General features: G+C 48.2%; 1 protein-coding gene across 1 annotated transcript in view; it reads right to left on the bottom strand.

Annotated features, from left to right (window-relative positions):
- Positions 1 to 4,123: 4,123 nt before the first annotated feature.
- PUDP (pseudouridine 5'-phosphatase) overlaps positions 4,124 to 25,165 on the bottom strand; it is a 70,563-nt gene continuing 49,521 nt past the window's right edge. The window contains exons 3-4 of the mRNA XM_029240422.1: positions 23,855 to 24,084; positions 4,124 to 5,521 (exon numbers count right to left, since the gene is read on the bottom strand). Of these exons, the coding sequence (XP_029096255.1) occupies positions 5,345 to 5,521; positions 23,855 to 24,084 (407 nt within the window). The 3' untranslated portion in view covers positions 4,124 to 5,344. The remainder of the gene's footprint in view (positions 5,522 to 23,854; positions 24,085 to 25,165) is intronic.

Here is a 25,165-nt window from a genome sequence, read left to right as displayed (position 1 = left end):
CCCTGGGCAGAGGTGAGGAGGGGGTTCCCTCCAGGGACCTGGTTCTGCTGGTGTTCCATCCGGGTCCTCTGCTGATCCCCTGCTTCTTAGGTCCCGTGGTTCTGGGGATTTGTGACTTCTGCTGTACTTGATTCCAGGGGGTCAATCTCCCCCTGGATGATATCAGTGTGCCTAGCTTCCAGTCTAATGGAGAAATCTTAATCCTTTTTAGGTGGAGAAATCTTAATCCTTTTTAGGTGCGTGTACCCTGCCTCCAAGTCATTCCTGTGGCCCAGCCGGCACTGGCTTCTCGCCTGTCCTGACGACCACGCAAGCTCCCCAGGTCCTGAGCCCTCGCTTCTGGTGATGCAGCTCCCGCCTGGGCATGACTCACTGATTACAGGGACTGCTAAGACTTCTCCTTTTCGTTGGATTAGATGGAGAGGACCCAAAGAGGTGAGCCTGGGAATATGGGAAGAGATAATGGCCGAGGAGTTCAGGGAAACATAAAGCAAAGCACAGACTCAGGGAGAGGTACAAAGTCCAAACAAGATCAAAACAAAGGAAGCCATTCCTCAGAAGACTAAAGACCAAGGACAAACCCTTAACAGCAGCTAGAGAAAAGAGGCAGATCACCTTCAAGAGTAGGAACAATAGCTGGTTGTTTAGTCAAAGCTATGAAACTCAGGTAACAAGGAAATCATATCTTTAAAGGGTGAAACAAAATTAATCTCAAACCAGAATCCAGGATCCAGTGAAGACATCCTTAAAAAGAGTGGTGAAATAGACACGTTCAGAGAAACAGTTGAGAGAATTTGACATCATGAGACTCATATGTAAACATTAAATGGCATTATTCATTGACTAGAATTTCTAGAAGGATGATACGAAAGCTTATTGATAGTAGGAATCCTTTTGGTTCCTGACTTTTAAACGGAATGCCTATTTTACCACCAATTAGAGCACTGACTTGGCTTACAGAGAAATAGGTATTCTTTATAATAAATATCTAGCCTCATCTGATTAAGACCTTGAATATGAAATGTATGCCAATTCTTTCCTAAAGTGGATTTTGAAAACATAGCACTTTAAGTGACTCTGCACAATATATGAATACCCATCCCTCTGACGAGGTTTTCAATAAGCAAATGTATACTACGGCATGTTTCCCAAGGTCTCATGTTTATTAGAAGAGATGTAAAATGACGTCATTTGCAGCAACACGGATGAACCTAGAGATTATCATACTAAGTGAAGTAAGTCAGACAGAGAAAGACAGATACAGTATGATATCACTTATGTGTGGGATCTAAAAAAATGATATTGTACAAATGAACTTACTTACAAAACAAATATACTCACAGACACAGAAAACAAACTTATGGTTACCAAAGGGGAAAGGCAGTGGGAGGGATAAAATTAGGAGTCTGGAATTAACATATACACACTAACATATATAAAATAGATAACCAACAAGGACCTACTGTCTAGCACAGGGAGCTATACTCGATATTTTGTAACAACCTATAAGGGAAAAGAATCTGCAAAAAGTACATATATACATATAACTGAATCACTTTGCTGTACACCTGAAACTAACACAACACTGTAAATCAACTATACTTCAATTTAAAAAAAGAGAGATGAGAGAATATTACGATTCTTAAATACTCCTTTATACAGTAATTTTCATCCCCTAGAGAAACACATGGTTAACATATTGGTAAAACCTGAAAACATTTTAATGTAAAAATACTCATTTTCACATACAGTGTTGTAGAAAGCCACGTGGAACTTGGGAAGCATTGCCATTTGCAGTCAACAAAAGCAACACTGTAATACCATGCCTTAACACCAAGCGGGCGGCTTCAGAGTCTCTAAACAGCTCTGTGACAGGCACCCAGCACGGTACGGGGGCCCATCCTGCCCCTTGTCAAACAGGCTTGATGCTAACCTGGTACTGAAAAAAGATCTGGAAGCAACTCAAATATTTTTATGACTGAAGTGCAACAAGATAAATACCCTGAGATGTGTTCCTATCCAGCTTTACATGACTATGGAGCCTGGCATATAGTAAGGAAATAACAACGCTGAATTAGTTCAATCTGGATGACAGTTTTTCTGATGAAGATACTTGCAAGCAAGAGAAATATCCAACGACTAACGAAGGTGACAGAAAGCAAGTACTCCACTGTACAAGATACGATCTGTTAAAGAGAATCACGAGAAACCAGAACATTTTGAGGCATCCTGAAAATCTGCTTTCAGTGTGAGCTGCTCAGACAACAAATATCCTTGGTAAACCAAATATCTCCAACCAACAAAAACTAGTGGAGCATGCCACATGGACTCTGACATAGGAGTAACTGTAGCTGCCGTTTTATAAATCTTCCACGATGTGCTAAGGATTCTCATCCCATGTGTGACCTCAATCAATTCTTTACACCAACACTGCAAAGTATTCAGTAACCCCATTTCACAGCTAAGGCATCTGAGGTGGAAAGGGGCAAAATAAAGTGACACTACTAGTCAGTAGCAGAGCTTCGATGTGAATTGAAGTTGGCCTAGTTTGAAACCCCTTGCTCTTTAATTCTCATTTTCCCTTTACAGAAGATGATGATGGTGGTGATAATAATAATAATAACAGAAATAATTCTAAAGACTGTTGGTGCTAGACTTAGGTCAGAAAGCCTTTCTATAAGGCCAGGGAGGTTTGAGCTTTATCCTGTGGAATAGTAGAGTGTAGACAGTACACGATGTTAAGCAGAGGAATTAACACCAATAGGCAAAAACTCATTATTCTTTGTTATAGAACTTGTTATCGTGTGCAAGCTTGTTTTTAAAATGTGGAAACAGCATTCAAAGCATGCCAAATTCAGCATCAAACCGTCGATGATATTCAAAGGTATGTGCACTGAGGTTTCTAAACACTGACTACCGTGGCAGAGCAGAAGTAATTCCTATTTCTTAGTAAGTCAATTGTCTTAAGCGTTATGTGGGTGTCTTCCAGACCTTTTCTCTTTTCTATAAATCACTGAGCTCTAACTGAAGACTTATTAGGTGGAAAAACTCTAATAAGTAGTAATTAGTACATTCTTAAAAGTGTTCACATGTTTCATTTAAGTGGGATGAAGAAGAGAATGACCGTGTCATCTCTCGGTGGCTATCATCAGTGCCGAAAATCCTTCTGAAGGACAGGTAACATATGAGCAAAACGGTGCAACTCAGGGCACAAAATGGCGTAACTTCTATTAATCCCTGAAGGTCCTAATGGAACACACTTTAAATGAGCTAAGAAAGTAAGACAACTACTCTTTAAACTTTCTTGGCAGCAGTCATTCTGGTCTAACTTTTCATTATTATACCTCTATGAAATTGATGGATTATTCAGTGGAAAAACACCACTGAAATGTTGCATTGCTTCAATTGCTTCAATCAGACTCACGTAGAAAAATAAGAAAGAATATGTGGGCTTTGACCACACATCCGTATTCCTCTTTCGTACAAAAAAGTACAAGGTGTTTGTCTGCAGAGTTGGCTAAAACCACAAAAACACCACCACCACATTTAAGACCACATTCACCCTAGAGAAAAACTGACCCTGATCTACATCATTAAGAGGCATTAAACCTGTTTGTCTTATTCATGCAAAATGGCTTAATGATTAGAAAACAGCAACACAAATATTTTGGAAGAATGAGATACCAAATCACGTACGTGACCATTTCACTGAGAGCCTTTCTTTGCTGTACGCAAAGACAGCATGGTTCACCTAAAATATGTAAATGCCTACTATATATAAAATAGATAACCAACAAGGACCTACTGTACAGCACAGGGAACTATACTCAATAATCTGTAATGACCTATAATGGAAAAGAATCTGAAAAGGAATATATATATATATAAAATCAAATCCCTTTGCTGTACATCTGAAACCAATGCAACATTGTAAATCAACTACATTTCAATAAAATTTTTCTTAAATATGTAAATGCCACTTTACCATGTGAGCACTGTTTGGGTTAAGAGAAAAGAAAGTCAATCATGTATGTTTTGCATTTATGTTTTACATTTTGTTAGATGATAATTTTTTTAAAAAAAAGGTAAAATCATACTCCCATACAAATAAAACATGAACAAGTAAGTGTCAAAACTTTTATTCAATTGAACACACTGGTGAGGGAACAGTAAGATGTTACAACTGATTCCAAGGAGAATTCAAAGAACAGACACGTATACAGCAATCAAGAATGTTGAAATGAATTTGCTGAAATGATGTAAAATTGGTCAACAGCCAGAGACAACCATGCACAGATAATCATTCCCCCTGACAATCACAAACATCACTATCACCTTTCTAAGACTCACAGAATTGAAAATTAGCTCAAGGACAATCAAGAACAGAGAACACCGGGGCAGGCCAGAGGTGGGGTGTCCACCAGTGGAAACACCCTGTGATTGTATTGTTCCCATTTTCAATGCGTCTCACTATATTCCCATCACAAAAGGCTGAGTAAATCTACTAAAAGCAGTTAATCACCAAAGTGTAATGTCCAATAAATTGTTCCAAAAATGGGCTACGGCTCTCGGTGGTACCAAGGATGCACTCTGAAATCCAATTCTATCTGCATCAAAGAATGCATTAAAAAAATAAATGTTCTTAAAGGAAATGATTTCTCTGAGGCAGAAAACATTCTCAAACGTGGATATGCACCGTGATATAAGATGTAGGCTACCATTATGTTCACACTGAAAGGAAACAACGGAAGATACAGTTCACAGTCAGTCTCTCAGTAGAGGTCCACAGAGATTCAAGGGCACATAAGGAATGTCAACATTTGCTGATAAAGAGAATGATTTATGAAAACCTCATCCTTCATGCAGATTCCCACTCAGATTACAAACCAAACAGAATTACCATCACCACCTCACTTTTATTAGTTGCTAGCACATGTTAAGATGAAACACTGAGGAGACTGACACAGTACACAATGTACATAACTATAATAAATATGTACATACACATATATACATAAAAGCATATACATATATGTATACATATTTTACATTTTCCAGCCAGGGTTGAGAACAACGAAGAAGAAAAAGAAACGAACCCAAATTATTCAAATACTAAACATGACTATTCAAGCGACAATTTCCATCTGTGTTCTGGGCTGTCCCTTTTTTGCTTTCTGTCTGTCACGTTACAGTTCATTGACCCTTTAGAGAGTGTGGGCTAGGCCCTCGTGGGATGAGAAGGCTTCACAGGCTGAAGGACTGTTCACGTGGAGGTCTGGGAGCTGGGCTTTCCTCTGCCCTTCTCCTGGGCAGCGTGGGTCACACGTGTGGGCGCAGGAGCCTCTCACTCGTAGGGCGGCAGACCGAACAGCTCGGGCTGGAAGTCCTGCAGGGAATCCAGCACGAGGGTGGCCTTTGTGGTCAGGTCTCGGTTTAAGTTTCCGTCAGGAACCATGACCACCTGCATCCCAGCTGCGAGGGCGGCCTCCACCCCATTGGGAGCATCTTCAAAGACCAGGCACTGTGGGGTGAGGAAGAAAGAGAGGGTTGAGACGGCCTTCTCTGTAACCACACGTCTAGACTGGGCTTTCACTGCCCGCACCACTGTCAGCTGAGTCAGCTCGGTGTTCTGCGTGACACAGAAACGGAGTGGAGGCTGTCCGGTTTATGGTCTGTGGGGAGGAGAGGGCGCTGGCCCTTCTGCGGCCCGAGTGCGTCCCACCACGTCACTTTACGGGGGAGGGGTCCATCTTGGCCCCAAAGTGCTACCGAAATGTGGCACAGCTGAGTGGAAAGACTGGATTCTCGGTTTACAAATTTATTTTAATTGAATCATAAGAATCTGTTCAATTGATAATTGACCATGCTGAGCATGAGAGGAAGTTGTGAAAAGTAAGAAAAAATATGCTTTTTAGGTGTAAAGTGACTTCAGAGCTGGCAATGTTTCAAGTACTGCAGTTTGGAAATTAAACCGTTAGGATGTTTTGGTGAAAAACTCAGCCCCTGGGGGTACCCGTCACGCACCAAAAATCTCCCAAACACAAAGATTGAGTACAAGGTGCGGTACCTGTTTCAGCTTATTCAGACACCACCACTAAACGGGAGTGTCTGTGGCCCCGTTCGCGTCAGGAAGCTCCTCAACGTGCCATCCTGTGACCATCGTTACTGCGAGTTTCACGTCAGGACTCGCTCCAAATGCGAGGCAGAAGTCTACCCAGCGGTGAACGGGTGTGTCACCTTTTTATCACCTTCCCTCCGAGGAGAGCACCCACTGAGAAAGCTTCCCTTGGCTCCTGGAATCCCACACTGAATGTGAAAGCAGCTTTAGTCTTTTCCATTAAGATTCTGTAGGGGCCGGACATGTATAAAGAGGGCTCCTCCCGGCACCTCTGAGATGCTCTCCTGTGCCCCTTCTTCTCCACGAGTGCCCGAAGATGCCCGGGGGTGGCCCAGGTTGGACTCTGACAGTCTCCCCCTCACGTCCTCCCAGCCCCCGGCCCCCCTGCCATTGATCACAACGACGGCCCCCAACCCCACCTCATAGGTCGCTGCGGTCCCAGCCGCATGTGCTGGTGACCTGGAAACGGCTCCTGGGCACCAGCTGCCAGGTGCAGCCTGACACTAGAAGGTCTGCATCCTCTGATGTCTTTAAGTCAGTGGAAAACGCACAACACACACAAACACATACACACGCTCTCACACTCTTACTGCTGGTCTGCTCTGGAACAGGTTCACTGACTTTTTTTCTTTCCCTCCCTCCTTCCCTTTCTCCTGGAGGCTGAGCCATTTATGAGCTGACTCCCCCCAGGGCCGAGGTGAGGACCGAGTGAATTACTACTCGTCACGACAACAAGCCAGCACTAGGCACCGCAGAGAGCGGGCTGATGCCCGGGACACAGCGCTGAACTGGACGGTCCTGGGCACACGGAACACCCAGTCCCACTGCCTTCCTGTCAGGCTTCCTGCGGCCCCGTCTTGTTTCAAGCTCTCTGCCTCTACCGAGAGAAGACGGTTTCCCTCTCAGGGGGGAATGACTCCGCTTAGGCCGCCGAGGTGCCGTTTCTTAGTTATCTCATTCAGAGAGTTCCTGCTGGTGACGTTTCTGTCCCTGACTTTTTAAAGTTATGACCTGACCGTATTCTAAACGTCCCTGTTGTTTTACCTGGGACCATGGACAGGCACTTAAATGTCACCTGCTGACATGTTGTTCTTTAAATACGTGAGATTTTTAGGCTTTGTGCAGGCCGCCTGTGAGCTTTCAGCGGGGCGGAGGAAGAGATTTTGTTGATTCCTTGGCGTAACGGTGCTTGGCTCCAGTCGTGAAAACAGCTTTTTGTGTTTGTGGGAGGCTCCTTCCAAGGAGCATGTGGGCAGGTGTGAAGAAAAGGTGGTGGATCAGAAACCGTGGCACTGAGCAGAACAGGGGCCCAAGACACCTGTCCTCATCTGAGAACAGTGGTCAGCCCATTCACACCTGACAGCTCACCCGCATGCCCTTTAAGCTCCAGGAAATACAGATGAATGTCCACATGCTCTGTCCACATGCCGTTTAAGCTCCAGGAAATAAAAGGAGGAATGGTGGCGTGATAGGGAAAAGCTCCGCAGGTACTTATGGCTAATATAGGCGGCGTAACTGACATACCCTGTTTCTGAAGGTTTCACTCTCTCTGCAGGCGCGCACCGTTTATTGGTTTCTGTTTCCAATTTATTCTTTGTCCCCACCTAATTCTGGAATGCATCATCCCAACGCAGCACGGAGATGTGAAACGCGATGTTTAGGACACATGCGGCAGAGTGAAGGGTGGCAGGCGTCAGGGAGGCCAGCCTGAAGGATGACAGGGAGGAGGGATGTGTGAGGCTTGTGCAGCAGGAGGGCCGTTGGAAGTGTGTCCAGGCAGATAAGTAAGGCTGGGCACTCGAAAGGACTCAGGGCAAAGCCCGGCAGACAGGACGGGGAGTTTGCACACAGCCTCTTGATGCCGACTGTTCTGAAAGGTCAAAAGCGGTTGTAGTCTGTGTTGTAAATACGGTCGGAAGAATAGCAGAAACCCTGATTGTATACATTGTGTCAGGAGCTCCTAAAGTTCCTTTCCTTTGCCTCCTCTCCTGTGGCCAACAAACGCCTTCCACGAGCGCCAGCTGGACCCTTCCCGTGGGTCAACAAGAATCCGAGAAGCGTGGAGAAGTTAAAAGAGAAGTTGATGTTTTTAAAAGCAGACTGTAATAGGGAAGAACAAATACGACTCCATATTGGATCTGCTTCTTTAACTTTAGCCTTTGTATGCTATTGCTTTAGCTTCCAGTTAAGAATGTTGCCTGTAGCCTGAAATACACAGGAGAGCCCATTCTCAAGGCTCTGACCTTTAAAGGTGTAACACCTTCCCATTCAGGTAGAGATAAAAAGTTGCAGAACAAAGAATACCATTTGTCTTATTGGAGGTTTACATGAACACCGCGACCGGACCTATGTGGACAGTTGCAAGAACAAAGGATTCTGGCACCAAGAAGTTTGCAGCGACTATCCACGCTGCTTCTTCAACTTGCCTCTCAAAATGCTTTGCTGAAACTCTTGGGGGAGTCTGGAGTTTTGGGGGGCATGAGCCACCGTCTGCTTGCCAGGCACTGCGGTAAACCTTTCTCCGCTCCAGACTCCAAAGTCTGAGTGCTGTTTGGCCTCAGTGTGCGTCATCGGGCACACACACCTGCGTTTGGTATCGGAATCAGCCAGTGCATTGGAGGGTGTATGATACAGGAAACTGGACCCCTCGGTCCCTCTGCCCCGGCCTTGCCCTCCTCACACAAGCTGAACAGAGCAGCCAAATGCAGGGCAGGAACCACACACACGACGCGGATCCTGCGGAGGACAGCACCAGCGATGGGTCCAGGTGGCCGACCCCAGCCCTGGCAGCACACGGACAGCACCGGGAATCGTAGGGCTTCCCCTCCTTCTTACAAGGAGCAGAAATACAAAGCAGAACAACTAGATTTTGGAGCACCTGTGAAAATGCCTCAAAAGGTTTTTATGTGCTCCTTATGCTGTGCCCTGATTCCTAAGACCTAATGGTCTTCTAAGGACCACTCGTAGGGAAAGTTACCCAGAGCCTAGAATCGTGGACACTGTATGAATAGTCACCGCACGGCTTGTCTCTCTACTGAAACCAAAGAATAAACCTTTGAAAGTTACCTGGAAAGACTATGCCTGTTCATAACAGGACTTAGCAGTCATAAAACCACTGAATCATAACACCACTGAAAGACATAAGCTAAAGCAATACAGCTCACACCTTACACAAACAAAAAGGAGGAAGTATGTTTTCCCGGCAAGTACCAAAATATGTCCGGGCAGTTACTAAGGGCCACATGTGGCTAACAGAGCCTTTGTCTCTCTTCTTCCTTTTCAACACTTCATTGTTCCCTCAGTGACCTGACCAGCCCTTCCCACCCAGAACTGACTGGTTGCACCTAACCTTAACTCGCTCACACCTACTTGTAAAGTGTGACTGGAGATGTGTACTTTGGTGTCTGCCGAAGAAATGTCCCTGTAAGAAAGGCTCTGCAGGGGCTGCAGCAGGTGCAGAGGCCAGGGGAGTAGAACGCCCGCCCTCCCTCGCCCACCTGCACCTCGGCCCTCGGCCCAAGATTCTGTGGACGGGTGTGGATGCAATCGTTTCACCAGTGGAGTGAGTTTTGGAGCACAGCACACATAGCAGGTACCCCAGGACACACTTGCAGGACTTCAAGGAAGCTGCCGGTCAGGAGTACTCTTCTCACAGCTTGTGCTCGGCTGTAAGCAGGCAGGGCTGCGGGGAAGGCGCCCTCTCACAGTGCCAGGCCAGGAGTGAGTACATGAAGACCGCCTGCTGAATTCGCGGAGGTGGCGGAAGCGCCCTGGTCGGGACTCAAAGCAACACAGGGGCCGCGGAGTGTCACCCTCGAGGGCAGCGGCCAGCCCAGCCCTCTCCTGTCACTGTCATGGCTGAGGGATCTGAGCCTGGGAAGCTCAGAGGTGAGCTGAAGGTCACGCCAGCAGGCAGGTGACAGAATTTGGGAACTGTGCCCGGGTCTCCAGAATCCAATGTTCTTTTTCACTTTACCAAGCTGAAAGCTGAAATATATCTGAATTCCATCTCCAGGAGAGCAGATGAGCTTAATTAAACTGTAGCTTGAGGGGTTTAATTTAGAAAGAATGACATTTCCAACCACCAGGTAGGTGAAGGGAAGTATTTCAGGGGCTTATAGCTCACAGAGGTGCCAAACCCACTTCTCTGAAGGTGCTCAGACTCAGGAGCGCCCTGTAAGGCGGCCCACGTCCGCGACCTTTGCCCACGCTGCTCGTCTGAACCACGGGCTGGGGGCGGGGTAGCTAGGAGGTACTTTCAACAGGAGCATCAGGGAACTAAGATGGCTCATGTGGTAACTATGGAATTGCACAGAACTGAACCTTTGTCTGACGGTGGCGGAGAGAATGCAGGGAGGTGGATGGGATTAGGGAGATCCTTCAAAGGCAACAGGGAGTTTGATGGACAATGCCCTGGACGTTGACGCAAAGGAGAGTCCGACCTTTCTGATGCGGAGGGCACTGGGACTGCCGTTTTGGCGGAGGGAAAGAGAGCTTGCTTTGTGACAGCCTGGGTTTGAGTCCACTGTGGGAGGGTCTGGCAGAGAGATGAGGGGCCTGCCTATGTCGTGGGTGAGCGGAGTGGGGCTGGGTGTGAGCGGAGTGGGGCTGGGTGCGAGAGGAGGGGGGCTGGGTGTGAGCAGAGGGGGGCTGGGTGTGAGGGTGACGGGGAGTGAGAGGAGGGGCTGGGTGTGAGCATAGGGGGGCCTGGGTGGGAGCGCACGGGGGGCTGGGTTTGGAAGTTGCAACCCGGACTGAGGGACAAGTGGCAGACAAGGAATGACAAAACCCGAGACAGCCCTCGCCATTTCTCTGAGATGATCAGACGCCCAGGAGGGATTGGAGCTTCGCGACAGTGGGGGGCAGAAGGGGAACCAGGTGAGGCAGCAGTGGGGCCAGGTGAGCTGCAGGCCCAGAAACAATGTTGGACCCGTCTGCTAGGTGTGTCATCAGATGGCCTGGGGCCCCCTCCCCTTACTTCCAAGGGATGGTTTATACACTGGGTTCCCACACGTTCGGAGTTATGGCCCTCACCGTGCTCTTCCTCATCAGCTCGGCCAACAGGGACTCATCTTCAATCCCATGCACCTATTCCCTTCAGGTCCAGACCCACCTGAGCTGACACTTGGTAACTAATTTTACATTTCAAACAAGTACAAGTGTACATTTTAAGTGGTACACTTTTCTGGAACTAGTGAACTTTTTCCATGTGATTACATCGTCTCTAGGGAAGGAAGCTTTTCCTTTTGCTCAGTAACACACAAACGTTGACATGAAGTCACTCTGGTTCACTCTGAAGCCTCTCAGGGCCTGGCATTACGTGTATGCAAATTTAAGTACCCCCAAAGCAGCATCCATGATTTTTCATTATATATAAAGCCATGGATAATCCAAATCTAAGCACTAAAACAGTTTTCAACTAAACCACTACTTTTAAGTTGAAACTTCCATTATGTCACTTTTGGCAGTAGATTTGATTCTATACATTAATTTTATAGTAGCAAGTTCAATTTTCACACTATGAGGCATGAAAACTTTGAGGGGGTCTTATTTAAAGTTTTTTGATTAACTTTTTATTAACAGGGCTCATATCTAAGGTTTAAGTTTTACTGGTCTCTTGTTCTTTGTCAGTGAATTACCCATAAACAAGTACCACAATATTGTGATATCAAATATGTATACACTTCATTACATGTTTACTTAAATAATAAACCTTTAAGTACTGTTGTAAAAATGAAGTTTGCATGTGTTTTGCTGTTAATTACTACTTTTGTTCATATTCTTCATCTTTTTATCTATCCATCCATCCACCCATCCACCCATTCATCCATCCACCATCCATCCATCCACCCACCATCCATCCATCCAGGCATCCACCCATCCATCCATCCCTATCTACCTACCTACCTACACACCCACCCACTCATCCACCTATCTATAGGTAAAGCAGATTTGAACTGTGCTGTGGTCTTCTACATAAGCGTCTGATGCTGAGGTCAGTATCCCCTGCACACTGCAGAGCTGCTGTCTTACTGAATTAATTTTAGTCTGAAAATAAAAGAATAAAGCCAGTACTGAGATAAACATATGCATAAAAAAATCCTCTAGAGTTACAGGCTAGATACATGAATGAATCACACCACTAAATGGATTCCTTTTCCTTTTGAGGAAAGCCTTCGAAAAATGTAGTATTTAACAACTTGGCAGGCATGGGCGGGAAGCTTCCTAAGGAATTCTCTGTCATTTTATTCATGAAAGCTACATCGTGAGGCCCTCTCGTCGTCCATCTTAAAGTATGTGCGTGTAAATTAAGTGCTGAGCAAAGGACTTCAAGATAGCTCAAAAACCTTTTTCTCATTTTCTCTTTTAATAATACAGATTCTGTGTTCACCACTTTGTCAGGAACCACTGAAAGGCTCTGAGTATTTTAAAGATTCATAAAACAAGTGTTATTTGTTTCTAAATGGTCATCAGAATACTTTCTTTCATCTTCCTACCTCCTCTACATATTCAAGTAAATGGGCAAAATCAGTGTTTTCCTTGGCCTTCTGCACGATACTCGTGAAACACAGGTTTGACTCAAGGTCCCTATTAGTTTCACGTGTTGAGAGCTAAACTATGACACCAGCCTTGAAGATTATCCCCCTGCATGGCTACCATGTCGAAATACATACTACAGGCCGAATTGTTTTCCGCAAGATTCAAACGTTAAACCCTAACACCCAAGGTATTTGGATACAGGGTCCCTAGAATGGTTTTCAGGTGAAATGAGTCCCAAGGGCGCCCTCATCAGAGAGGGTTAGGGTCCTTCCAAGAGGAAGGGGAAGCTGCTCTGTCTGGCCCTCCCCTTGCGCTCACCTGAGGCAGAACCTGCCAGACCCCTCCTGTTGGATGTCTGGCCCCCAGAACCGCGAGGATACGCGTGCTGCTGTTTCTACCCCCCAGCCTGTGATAGTGCGCTCTGGCCGCCCAAGCACACTATTACAATACGTCTAACAGTGAGCTGTGTGTAATCTCCAGGTAGCACTCTCTCGGAGGAAGAACCACTCGGAGGTTTCTTAGCTCACAACTGCTTGCAGTTTGGGGAAAGGAAATAAATGTTTCCTGGATGACCTAATTCCACAAATGCCTAGAAGAGCAGAAGCACAGCACGTTTTGTCTGCCTTTGGGCATAGCTACTGAAGAGGCTTAAGCCATAAACAGAATTATCATAGGACAGAGGGCGCCTTTGAAGACCTGCCTAAGTGATTTTTCCACTCCGCCTGCAAACGTCGTGTACAGGAGAGGCTGACAGTTACTTTGGGAAGCGATACACACGCAGGGAAAGCCTACGTAATTACTGGACCTGGAGGGGGTTAAACTCTTCGTTCCCAAGCGAGGGGACGGACAGGCCGCTGTTCTGGGAGTTGACATGTCACTGCTGCCGATGCAGGAGGCCTCTCTTCAGTCCTCTGGATGCGAACAGCTGTTACTTGTGGCCCAGCCACCTGTTTCCAGATGATGACAGGCCTATGAAGGCAAGGCCCTCCAGGATTTACTCTCTGGTACTTACTCTCTTTACTTGCCTGAATCCTGAGAACCCACTGAGTGCCCACCAACCAGATGAAAGCTTTCTTTTACACACAACCATAGCTAATTCAGCACTTCTGGAAATGAAGATGTGCTTAATTCCAGGGGAGGCTTCTGATCTTTTTCTTCATCTCTCAATAGTCGTGTTAATGTTCATTTCTAAACATCCATCAACAGAGGAATGCATAAAAAAGATGTGGTACATATATACAATGAATATTACTCGGCCATAAAAAAGAACGAAATTGGGTCATTTGCAGAGTTGTGGATGGACCTAGAGACTGTCATACAGAGTGAAGTAAGTCAGAAAGAGAAAAACAAATATCGTATATTAATGCATATATATGGAATCTGGAAAAATGGTACAGATGATCTTATTTGCAAAGCAGAAATAGAGACACAGACTGTAGGGAACAAGTGTATTGGATACCAAGGGGGAGAGGGGTGGGGAGGAATTGGGAGATTGGGATTGACATATATACACCACTGATACTATGCATAAAATAGGCAACTAATGAGAACCTACTGTATAGCACAGGGAACTCTACTCAGTGCTCTGTGGTGACCTAAATGGGAAGGAAATCCAAAAAAGAGGGGATATACGTGTACGTATAGCTGAGTCACTTTGCCGTACAGCAGAAACCAACACAACACTGTAAAGCAACTACACTGCAATGAAAATAAAATAAATAAAATAAAGATAAACTGTCTACTAGGACGTCATTAGGTACGAGGTTTCCAGATGTTCTTTGATGCAGCAGTCCAGAGAGATCTACTGAAAAAAGGAGATTCTTTACATTGAATGAGGGACTGGAGATTCGTGACATACAAAAATCAGCATAAAAAAAGTTTCTGGAAGGACTGCCCTGGATAAACCCATTGTTTCAAGTTTAATGGAGAAGTTTCGCAAATGTGGAAATGTGTTTTCAGAGAAAACCAATGAACGTCCCCCATAATTAGTGCTCTGAGGAATACACCTGGGAAAAACTTCAAGAAGATACACCTGACCATGGCAAAATTCACATTAGTGCAAATAAAGTCCTTGGCCTTGTTTTCTTGGAATGGTCTGAATCCTCCCTGTACATAATAACTTTAACTTAAAACGCTTATAATGAATAAAATCAGATGATGCAAATGCTCACTTTAAACGTCAACCAGCTCTGGCACTTGGGTTACGCTTTTATTTCACTAGGAACGGAAGTGCGTGAAGACGTAAGGAGCTCTGGGCAAAGGGTGCACAAGAGGTCGCGTGGTCAGGTCACCCCGGAGGGGCAGCGGACACTGTGGAGACGCATGAGGTCTCTGAAGGTGGGCGCAGAGCAGTCAGGAAGGCATCCTGGGTCCACGTGGGCCAAGAAACGTTCTCAAGAAGTATAAACAGCAAGCCCTGAGTTTGCAAGTCTCTTCTTGGGGTTTACCAATGCGGGGGTGGGGCATCTACCAGCCAAGGGTCCAAGCTGACCCGAGCCCTCTGCATATTGTGTATCCCTGTGTGGCCACAGAACCACACCCTGGTTTTCTGCTTCTTGGACACTGGGCAGTGGACACTCAGCACGGTGGGGTGAGAGCCACAAAAACTACTCAGGACCGGGGCGCTTTGTGGTCCTCCAGGGACCCCAACATGTGCCCCAGCGACCCTGTGCAGTAGGCGCTTTTAGCTGCTGGTAAAAGAAACAGCACAAGTACTATTTACCTTCAAAACAGACTATAGCAACAACAGCAGTGTTTGCAGGCAGAACAGTCAAGTAAAGGACCAATAAATATAGCATTGTATTAGCTTTCTTCCTCTACCTTGAGAATATATTAGTGGGGTAAGAATGTTTCATATCCCATGCATTTACCTTCTTACAGACTTCAATCATTTCAGCCCCTGACTCAATTTTAGTGTCTAATAGAACAGGGGCAGTGAAGAGCTCCAACTCACAGGCACTGATACGTCATCCCAACTGGGTGAGTCCTGGTCCAGCCTGGACCCAGGCCTGCCTGCGAGTGTGGTCGCCAGCCTCCTGGTGACCAAGAGCACCTCAGGACCTGCAGACAGGGGGCAGTGGATCAGCAGCCAGGTGCTGTGCGGAGACTCTGGAAGAATCAGGAATGTGAACCCCTACGGAATATGATGTAGAAGCAGCAAAGAACAACGTAGAGGGAGAAAGTCAGCAGCAGAGGGCCTGGGAGAAGCTTTATTCCTGCAGCAAATGTCATTTCTAACATTTCTAATATTCTTATCTCCGTCTTATAAGTGGGAAAACTGGAACTGAGAGTAGGCACTGCAGTGGGCAGACTGGTCCCCAAAGATGCCCACCCCTGAAGCCCCAGAACCTATGAATGGGGTCCCTTACACGGTAAAGGGGACTTTGCAGAAGGGCTTCAGGCTATGGAGCTGGAGACAGGGAGGGTGTCCTGGCCGAAAGGCTGGGGGCTCCTCTAGCCAGGTGTGCCCCTAAAAGCAGAGCGCCTTCTCTGGCTGGAGGGGGAGAGATGCTGCAGAAGGAGTGAGGTCAAGCATGAGCAGAGTCGGATGCACCAGTGCTGGCTCTGTGATGTAAGACCCACTGTCAGGACCAGAGCGAGACCTCGAGGGGTTGAGGGCGGAGGCCAGGACACCCAGCTAAGAGACGGGGACTCCAGTCCTACCTATAAGGAGCTGGGTTCCACCAGCCACCTGATGAGCCTGGGCATGGTCCTTCCCTAGCGCCTCCTGGGAGGAGCCCAGCCAGCCAACATCTTGGTTTCACGCCTGTGAGACTTGGAGCAGAGGACCCAGCTATGCCAGGCCCGGAATTCCAACCTATGGAACAGTGACATAAAATCTGCGTTGTTCTAAGTCCCCAAGCTTGCGGTCGTTTGTTGGGGCAGAGGTGGAAAGGAGCATGGGCAGCTGGTCCAATGTTAAGCACCAAAACTCACATTTAAAATTCACCTGGCTAACTGTGGAGAGGATACTACAGTGTGCAACCAGCACACCCTCTGACTGTGCTAAGAGGCCTCCCGCTAACAAAACAAACCATGCTCTAATTTGCTGATGGTCCACAGAAAGGACCCTGGCAAGAAACTCCCAGCCCAGTGGCCAGTCTTCTTTACTTGTGCAGAATTCACATCCCCGTTCCTTGTGCATTCACCTGGGGACCGATGCTGCTGTGTTTTAGAAAACAGGGAGGGATTCCATCTTCATCCAGTTTACGCCCAAGACTCTTAGAATTAAGAGAGCTTTGAAGAACTGGTCCAAGACCCCCAGCATCCCTCAAAGAGATTTGGATCCTATTGCCAGCATTTAGGACAAGCTGTTGCCAAGTCTGGACTTAAACAAGGGGGAACCAGTCATCCCCACTGGCCTGGGATTAGGTGGGTCCCTGGAACACGGAGATTCAGAGCTAGCACTGCACAGGATCTGGCCGATGGCGAGGACTCAGTCACCCTAGTTTAAACAAACAAAGTGCCGGGGATGCAGCCACTGGGGACGCCCTCTAAAAAAACGGAAGATCACCCTTGAATCTGTCAGATGCTGTCCGTGGAAATTACTGGGGACTATTAACTCAGTATTTGTTTAAGCTAGCATACGAGTAATCCAGTGTTTCTGAGGTATCTTGTTCATTGTCGCTGCCTAAGAAGCCTTTGCAGACAGACTTCTTTTACCCCAATACGGCAACCCCCCTTCCCCACTGATGACAGGCTAGTAACACAGAAGGGGAAGCTACGACGGAGCCCCGGGGTCACCAGCGAGGGAGGAAGCGGCCGGGCAAAGGGGCGCTGTCAGGAGCCAGGCAGAGCGACACAGAATCAGAGCTAATGACACGAGCACACACGCGGTTTACAGCTTTACAAAGGCAAAGCTGGGAACGGAGGAAGACGTTCTTCTTAGCCCTGGCAGTTGAGTCATCGCTCCCCGACCCTAGCAGAACTCTGTGTGTCTATGAAGGTTACCTGTGGGCACGACTATTTAATTTTTCACAAATCCAAGATACAACTCATCCTTCTCAGTGTCTGGAGCCCTGTCAAATTTTCATTCTGTGACGGTGGCTTAAAATAGATGGGTTATATGTACATGCTGTTACGAGGGCCTAATGAGAACCATCATTCTTTCGGACTGCCGATATGTGAAGACTGGACAACCACACGTACAAACACACAAAGAACAGAGAAAACACGTGGTGCAACACAGGGATCACAGCTCCTGGTGCGGTCTGGGGTGGGGGGCGGGGGGGGTCCCTGGGGCTGGCATGGGACCAGCTGGCTCAGGTGGGAGCCAGACCAAGGGCTCCTGGAAAGCAGGACTCCCTGAGGCCCCGTGGGAGATGAAACTGCTTGGGGTGAAGGCAGGACTTGAGGTCATTCAGAAATGCAGAGGCCAGGCAGCTCGGCAAGCAGAGGCCTTACCGCTGGCCAACCAGAGGCTGAATATTCACAGGAAGAAGCAAGAAAGTGACGGTGGGGAGTTGGGGAAAAAACAGGGACCGCTCGGTGGTGAAGGGGGCCCAGAACATGCCACGGGAGCTCAAGGATTATTCTGAGCTGAAGACATGGGAGAATCAACAGCTGCAGGGCGAGGCTTTTTCTAAATTCTCCTTATCTTCCTAAAAGCAAAGCCTCCCTAAAGAATTCAACTGCCATAAATCCCCTCCCCAGGAGTTTTACAACCCGGGAAGGTTGACTTTTATGGCTGAAGAGAAGTCTGCACAGGTCAGAGCCTGGATAAGAAATTGTGTAAACAGACATCGTCATACAACTACCACGTCTCGCATCTGTTCTCCTAAGAGCCCATTCATGTTTCCTAAAAGTCGTCTCTTCTACCAGAAGCGCCCCTCTGTCTCTCCCCAACCCCTATTAAGATGGTATATAAGCCCCAGGTGCTCACTGCCTCCTTCAATCATATTTTTCTGGGAACTGCCTCATGCTTACACAAATAGAAATCTCTATTTTCTCTTGTTAATGTCTTCTGTCCGTTTAATTTACAGGCCCCCAACCACAAAACCTAAGAGGGTACAGAAAACGTTTTTTCCCCCCTCGACAATGGAATTTGGGAAAGCAAGCAACCTAGTCCACAGAAAGTCAGTAGGCATACCAAGCAAAGGCAGGCTGGATGAAAGAAAAGATGTGTAATGGGAGGAGTTATGAAAGGAATAGTTGAGATCTTTTTTTTTTTTTTTAATGAAATAAGGGAGGGCCTGGTACATCAGGTTGCAAGAGACGTGAAATAATGCCAAGACCAGTGACCAGAGGCCTCCGTATTTTCCTCAGTGGTTCTGGGTGACAGGAGAAGACGGGCATGAGGCCTGGGCAGCAATGGCCAGGGATGTGCAGTCTCCCTGAGGCCCCGAAGGTGGCTGACTATGGCCCGGTGACTCTCCACACCGCCATGAGAAACTCGAGCACCACTATGCCCCTAACGGGGTGTTCAGAAGTGAGGCACTGACTAAAGAGTATGCAATCCCCCAAAGACAGAAGCGCAGCTCATCTCACCTGGCCGCCAAGTTTTAACTTTCTTTTCTTTTTTTTTTTAATTTTATGTATTTATTTATTTATTTGTTTATTTGGCTGCTTTGGGTCTTCGTTGCTGCGTGCAGGCTTTCTCTAGTTGTGGCGAGCGGGGGCTACTCTTCGTTGTGGTGTGTGGCCTTTTCAGTGCAGTGGCTTCTCTTGTTGCGGAGCACGGGCTCTAGGCACGCGGGCTTCAGAAGCTGTGGCTCCGGGGCTCAGCAGTTGTGGCTCGCGGGCTCTAGAGCGCAGGCTCAGTAGTTGTGGCGCACGGGCTTAGCTGCTCCGCAGCACGTGGGATCTTCCCGGACCAGGGCTCGAACCTGCGTCCCCTGCACTGGCAGGCGGATTCTTAGCCACTGCGCCACCAGGGAAGTCCTGTTAACTTTCAATCTGCCAGAAGCAACGCACCCACTTGATTCCCATTATTCTGGGAGGTGAAGTAGCTCTTCCAGCAGTAACACCTGACAGCCTACACCTGTCTGCAGACTTTGGCCATATAGACAATACACAATAAAAAGAGATACAGAGAATGATCTTTAAATTAACGTGTTTCTTTGTCAAGAGATTATGTAAAATATATTAATTGCCATTTCACATATTGAAAAGTCAACTCAGGTGATGACTTCTGTAATTGAAGAAATGGTCTGAGTGTTATATGATGAAGACATCGTACAGTTAATCAGAACTCAAGTTAAAATACATTTGCCATTTTTTAACTCTCTAGGTATACAAAGGCTTAATGTGCGAGACTTTCTTCAAAATAAAACAAAAAAGTAATTCAAAAGAAAACTCTGGGGACTTCCCTGGTGGTCCAGTGAGTACGACTCCGCGTTCCCAATGCAGGGGGTTCCGGGTTCGATCCCTGGTCGAGGGAACTAGATCCTGCATGCGTGCCACAACTAAGAGTTCACAAGCTGCAACTAAGAAGTCTGTGTGCTGCAACTAAGAGTCCGCACGCCACACCTTAAAGATCCCACGTGCTGCAACTAAGACCCGGGGCAGCCAAAATAAATAAATAAATAAATAAAATAACCATGATTCTTTAAAAAAAGAAATAATTGTTCATTAAAAAAATCCTGAAATTCAGCTGTGAACATTAACAAGAAAAATATGTATCCAAAGTAGTGATTGCCATGCTTTTAAAAACTGATTTCAGGTTTTACTTGTAAAGTAGTAGTAAATTATCAACACAAGCAATCCTGTGTAAATGATGGCATTTTCATTTTGCAACAAAGACGTGCATTTTTGCCGCGAGGCACTGAAGTGGCAGAGCACACACACCCAGGGGGGCTGGGGTGACTCCCGGCTTGTTCCCTCAACCTGCCCCGGACTCTGAGCACCGTCGCTCCTGTCTGCAAGCCTCCAGAAGCCCAGGTGCTGTGAAAGCTGGGGCAATGATAACCTCTGCCCTGCGGGGCCCCTGGGATTCAGTGGGGGCTCCCGCATGCCAGGTCCCCCCTTGGCATACAACAAGTATTCAGTGAGTACGCCTGAGCGTGAAGATGGGTTAAAGTGACTTTTGAAGATGGCACCGTATTTTTGCATATCTTAAGCACAAAAGAATGATACATAAATAACTTAGGACATTTGCAATGAACGCTTGCTGAATGCCAGCTCTGTTAGGCATTTTCTCCTAGTAAAACGGTGACTAACGTGACAACATAAATTCCCCCTTTTATGCTACTTGTGCTTTACTACAGTCCTATTAGTACTACTGTACCAGATTAATTTGGTGACACGCACAGAATCATAATTCCCGACGGCAACCGTGACTCTCTCTAGGGACTTGATAACTGCATGAAATGCCCTTCAACTCCGAGGCTCGTCACCCCTATGTGCTGGCGCCTGCACTGCGTCAAAGAGGAAGCAGCAGGACACGACCTAAGAGCAGTCTCATGCTTCCATGAGCCTCTCTGCAACTGCTTCCTGAATTTGGAAGACAAATGCAAGTACAAAACGGGCGGTGGGCCTCCACAACCAGGAGCCAATCAACACTGTCCTTTCCTCCTACAACAGGCACATCTGAGGAAAACCCAAACACCTTAACTGTATCTGCCTAGGAAACAGGACAAGACAGGTTTCATTTCTGCAAGACAAATAGCTGCATCAATAAGTGTGGGTGACTAACAAGGGTAACTGGTGGAGAGCACTTCTAGGAGCGAGACTACTCCTCAGATACGCACGTGCTTATTTTCCTTTGATGTGCCTAGAACGCTGTCACCATGGGCAACAGGGATGTCCAAACTCTGCCTCGGCGCCTCGGCGTCTCACCAAGGGGAACTCCCACCCGTATAGACTGGAGCCACACAGCCGTGCCCTCCTCTCCCGCAGCTGCATCGCAACTGGCCTCATGCAAAGCCGGCGTGTGGTCTCCCCATAAACTTGGTTCGCACACACACTTGAAAACCTGGCAACCATGTTTCCATGAATAGGGTGCCCGGCAAAGGAAGGACTGCCTGGAGTAGAAAGAAAGGCAGCACCCTCCTCCCTGAACAGCCAAACGAAGGAGGACACGACGGGTCAGCATCTCATCTTCTCAGCTGCGAAGACGGCTACAAGCAGGCGCTCCTACTCTGAGCTGCTCTGGAACCAGTCTGCTCAGGGTGGCACCTCACAAAGAAGATGGCCCTTCTAGGAGGAGGGTTTTATCACCTGAAGGGATGGGAAATTCTTTAAGAAGTTCTTAGGGAAGGAGAACGCATTTGTATGGAATCTGTCGTAGGATGGCAAACACGTGGACACGAAGATGTTCTGATGTAAGAAGCAGAACCACACTGCAGGCAGGACCCGTCCCACCAGCCCTGAGGCCTCATCTTTGACTCTGTGGCTTAGTGGCTGGGCCATCGCAGGCTCCACCCTGGTCATGCAACTGCTGAGCTGAATCCGTCCGCGTACTTGTATTGCGAGGAACGCACTGCCGCCATTGCTCAGTGACATGCAATGATTCTTCTGGCTGTCGCGTAATAAAAAAATATATATATTTGGCCTTTGCCCCTGGTTTCCAGTACAGAGCTCCTAAAACCCTTGGCATTTCCTGGGCAATCAGAACATTTTCCATTATTTGTAATAATCTCCTTTCAAGCACATGTCAGCTTATGCTAATGAGTGACAGTCCTGGGCCCCAGATGCCTTCGGGATGGGGGCTGGTGGACAGAAAGACCAGGCAGGATTAGAGTGCTGCAGCTTGCACCCCACCCCAACCTGCAGGCCCGGCGATGCAATCAACAAAGGCCCATGGTTTAACCAGCAGTGCCAGGTAATGGAGCCTCCGCAGAAAGCCCTAAGGTTCTTGGAGCTTCTGAACACAAGGGGGTGCTGGGAGGGTGGCGTGCCCAGAGAGGGCATGGAAGCGCCAGCACCCTGGCACCCAGACCTTAGGCTAAGCAGCTCTTCCACCGGGCTGCTCCTGAGCTGTACTCCTAAACTAGACCAGTGAACGCAAGTCTCGTCTTCCGAAGTTCGGTGAGTCATTCTAGTGAATTATAACAACCGGGAAGGGGGCTGTGTGGGAACCCACATCTGTGGCCGGATGGGAGAAGCACGAGGGGCCTGGGTGCCTCGTCGGAGGCTGGCATCCGCAGCAGGGGCAGTCTCGGGGGCTGAGCCCCCAACCCGGGGGTCGGCGCTGACTCCAGGTCCTTAGCGTCAGAAGTGCGCTGAATCGTGGGACGCCCAGCAGGCGTCTGAGAATCAGAGGAAGCCCGAGGGGTTACACAGTTCGACGGCCCTTACCGGTTCAGTGTAGTCAGTTAGGCCCCGGGCCCAAAAAACACATCACTCAACAATGTTTGCCACTGTCAGCTGCATCGGGAGGCAGGCTTTTGAGTAACCTTCCCTGCGCTCGTGGTTAGTGTGGCAAAGGCCGCGTTAGTGACAGGCAGACGGTGAGAAGCTCTCTCACGGAAAGGCTCTTCCCTGCACCCGTGCCCCACGAAGCACCGCACCCTCGGATGCAGGGACCAGGCAGGAGCACCGTCACCCCGAGGGACGCCCCGCCTGCTGTGGACACACGTGGGTCACCAGCAGCAACCGCTCTCGAGAAGCCCCAGGTGTTCTGGAACCTGCCTCTGCAGGTGGCTGAGGCTTCTTCCCCCTCCTCCGTCTCAGCAGCCCCCATGAGCCGCGCGGAGACTCAGCAGAAGCAAACAAGCCCCGTCGCGCACTCCCAGCACTCTTCCTGGGCTCAGACGCCACCTCCCCAGCTCCAGCACGGACCGGCATGAGGAAGCAGCCCACAGAGGCAGGACAGAGCTCCGCCTGCGGCCCCCTGGCAGGGGAGAAACCGAGAAGCATTTGGGGGGAGGGGTGGTGAGCGTTGCTGACTTACGTCTGAATTGCTGAACTGCAGGGAACGTGTGTGTCCAAGGCTGCTCGTTACAAATAAGGACACCGTCGCCATGCATCACTGAAGGCCCCCCTTCCCTGCAAAGTGCCCGTCAGGCACTGCTCTGCGAGGCCTAGGCTTTCTTACATTCGGGCACCCCAGACAATTCTGGCCGGGACTCACTGGCCAGGTGACTTGGGGTGGCTGCACTCCGCCACAAAACGAAGGGATCTCCCCACGCACCGTCCACCCGGTGACCCCACTGCCCTCTCCTTGAGTCCTCGGGAGTGCCGCGCAGCAGCTGTCCACGTGGACACAGAGACCCTGCGCCTGCGCACGGCGTAACCTGCACGCCCGCTGCCGCTTACCTGCTCCACGGGAGCGGCGGGAGAAAACCTGCGGGCGCACGCCAGGAAGATGTCTGGCTCCGGCTTCCCACTCCTCACTTCGGGGTCATCGCCGAGGACGACGTGATGGAACAAGCTGAAGAAGCCCTCGTGTCTGCTGGTCTTCATCTGGAAGGATGCGGTCCCTGAGCTGGTGGCCACGGCACAGGGCACGCCGTGCTTCCGCAGGTGGTGGATCAGCTTCTCCACACCTGGGGGCGGGGCGGGGGGGGGGGGCGTCAGTGATGATGGGGAGCAGAGGTACCGGCCGCAGGCCTCCGGGGACACTGCGCCAGCTCTGCCGCCCTGGCTCTGCTGCCTCTGCCCAGACATCGTGTGAGATCACACTGTCCTGACAGGGGTCGTCAGCACTGGGGCATCCCCACGCAACACAAACGTCAGAGAGCGATTCAGGGCTCAGCGCTAGCACCTCCCAAAGTAACAGAGGTGACGGTACCGGGATGCTGCTGCTGTGTTCGTCAATCCTATCAGAGCCAACCCAGGGAAGGGCCTCTGCACTGAGTACACGGGGCTTCGTTTTGTTTTGTTTTAAAGCAATGAATACACAAGGACTATGCTTTTGGTGTTTTCTGAGGAAACTCTGTATTGTACAGAAAGCAATTCAGCATTCCTCACACTGCTGGACCCTGAACCGGCCCCCATCAGAGGCTGAAGGGGAAGGTCGCTGCTGAAGCAAAGCTGCAGGACCACCTACCAAGGGGTCAGACAGTGAAAAGGCTCTCCTTAACGCAGTGAACAATAACAACAACACACCACGTGAAAGACACGCTTCCACGTTCCTATCAACGGTGGTGGTTAAGTCCAGGAAACACGTAGGTTAATGTATTATCCTTGGAGCCAATTAAGAGACCGCCAGTTATAAGAAATGGGACAAAAATGACAGTACTTTCCACCTTCAACACACCCGATTACAACAACAGTAATGTCTAAATCCACACAAAGGTTTATCTAAAATAGTATCTTAAATAATCAGATAATCACGGCTGTTTCAGTAAGTACGTAAGGCGATATCCCTAGTTTCTCAATTGCTACAGAAAAGATTGACACGTTTTTCGATACCTGAACCCATTCAGAAAGGCAACAGATACTGTGATCCTTCAGAGAAACAGTCCTATGAGGTGCTCAGAGGAAAATGTGGACCTCAACTCCACGCCAAGACAACTAAATCAGCAAAATCTAGCACTTGCATGGATGTAAAAGTCAGTGTCCGACATCCAATCAAAATTACCATGCTTGCAAAGGAGGAAATACAACCCATAACCAGGAGAAAAA

The sequence above is a fragment of the Monodon monoceros genome, unplaced genomic scaffold, assembly GCF_005190385.1.
Source record: "Monodon monoceros isolate NGI ecotype Baffin Bay Population unplaced genomic scaffold, NGI_Narwhal_1 Super_Scaffold_22, whole genome shotgun sequence".
NCBI classification, from domain to species: Eukaryota; Metazoa; Chordata; class Mammalia; order Artiodactyla; family Monodontidae; genus Monodon; species Monodon monoceros.
This window is presented reverse-complemented; position numbering and strand designations above follow the sequence as displayed.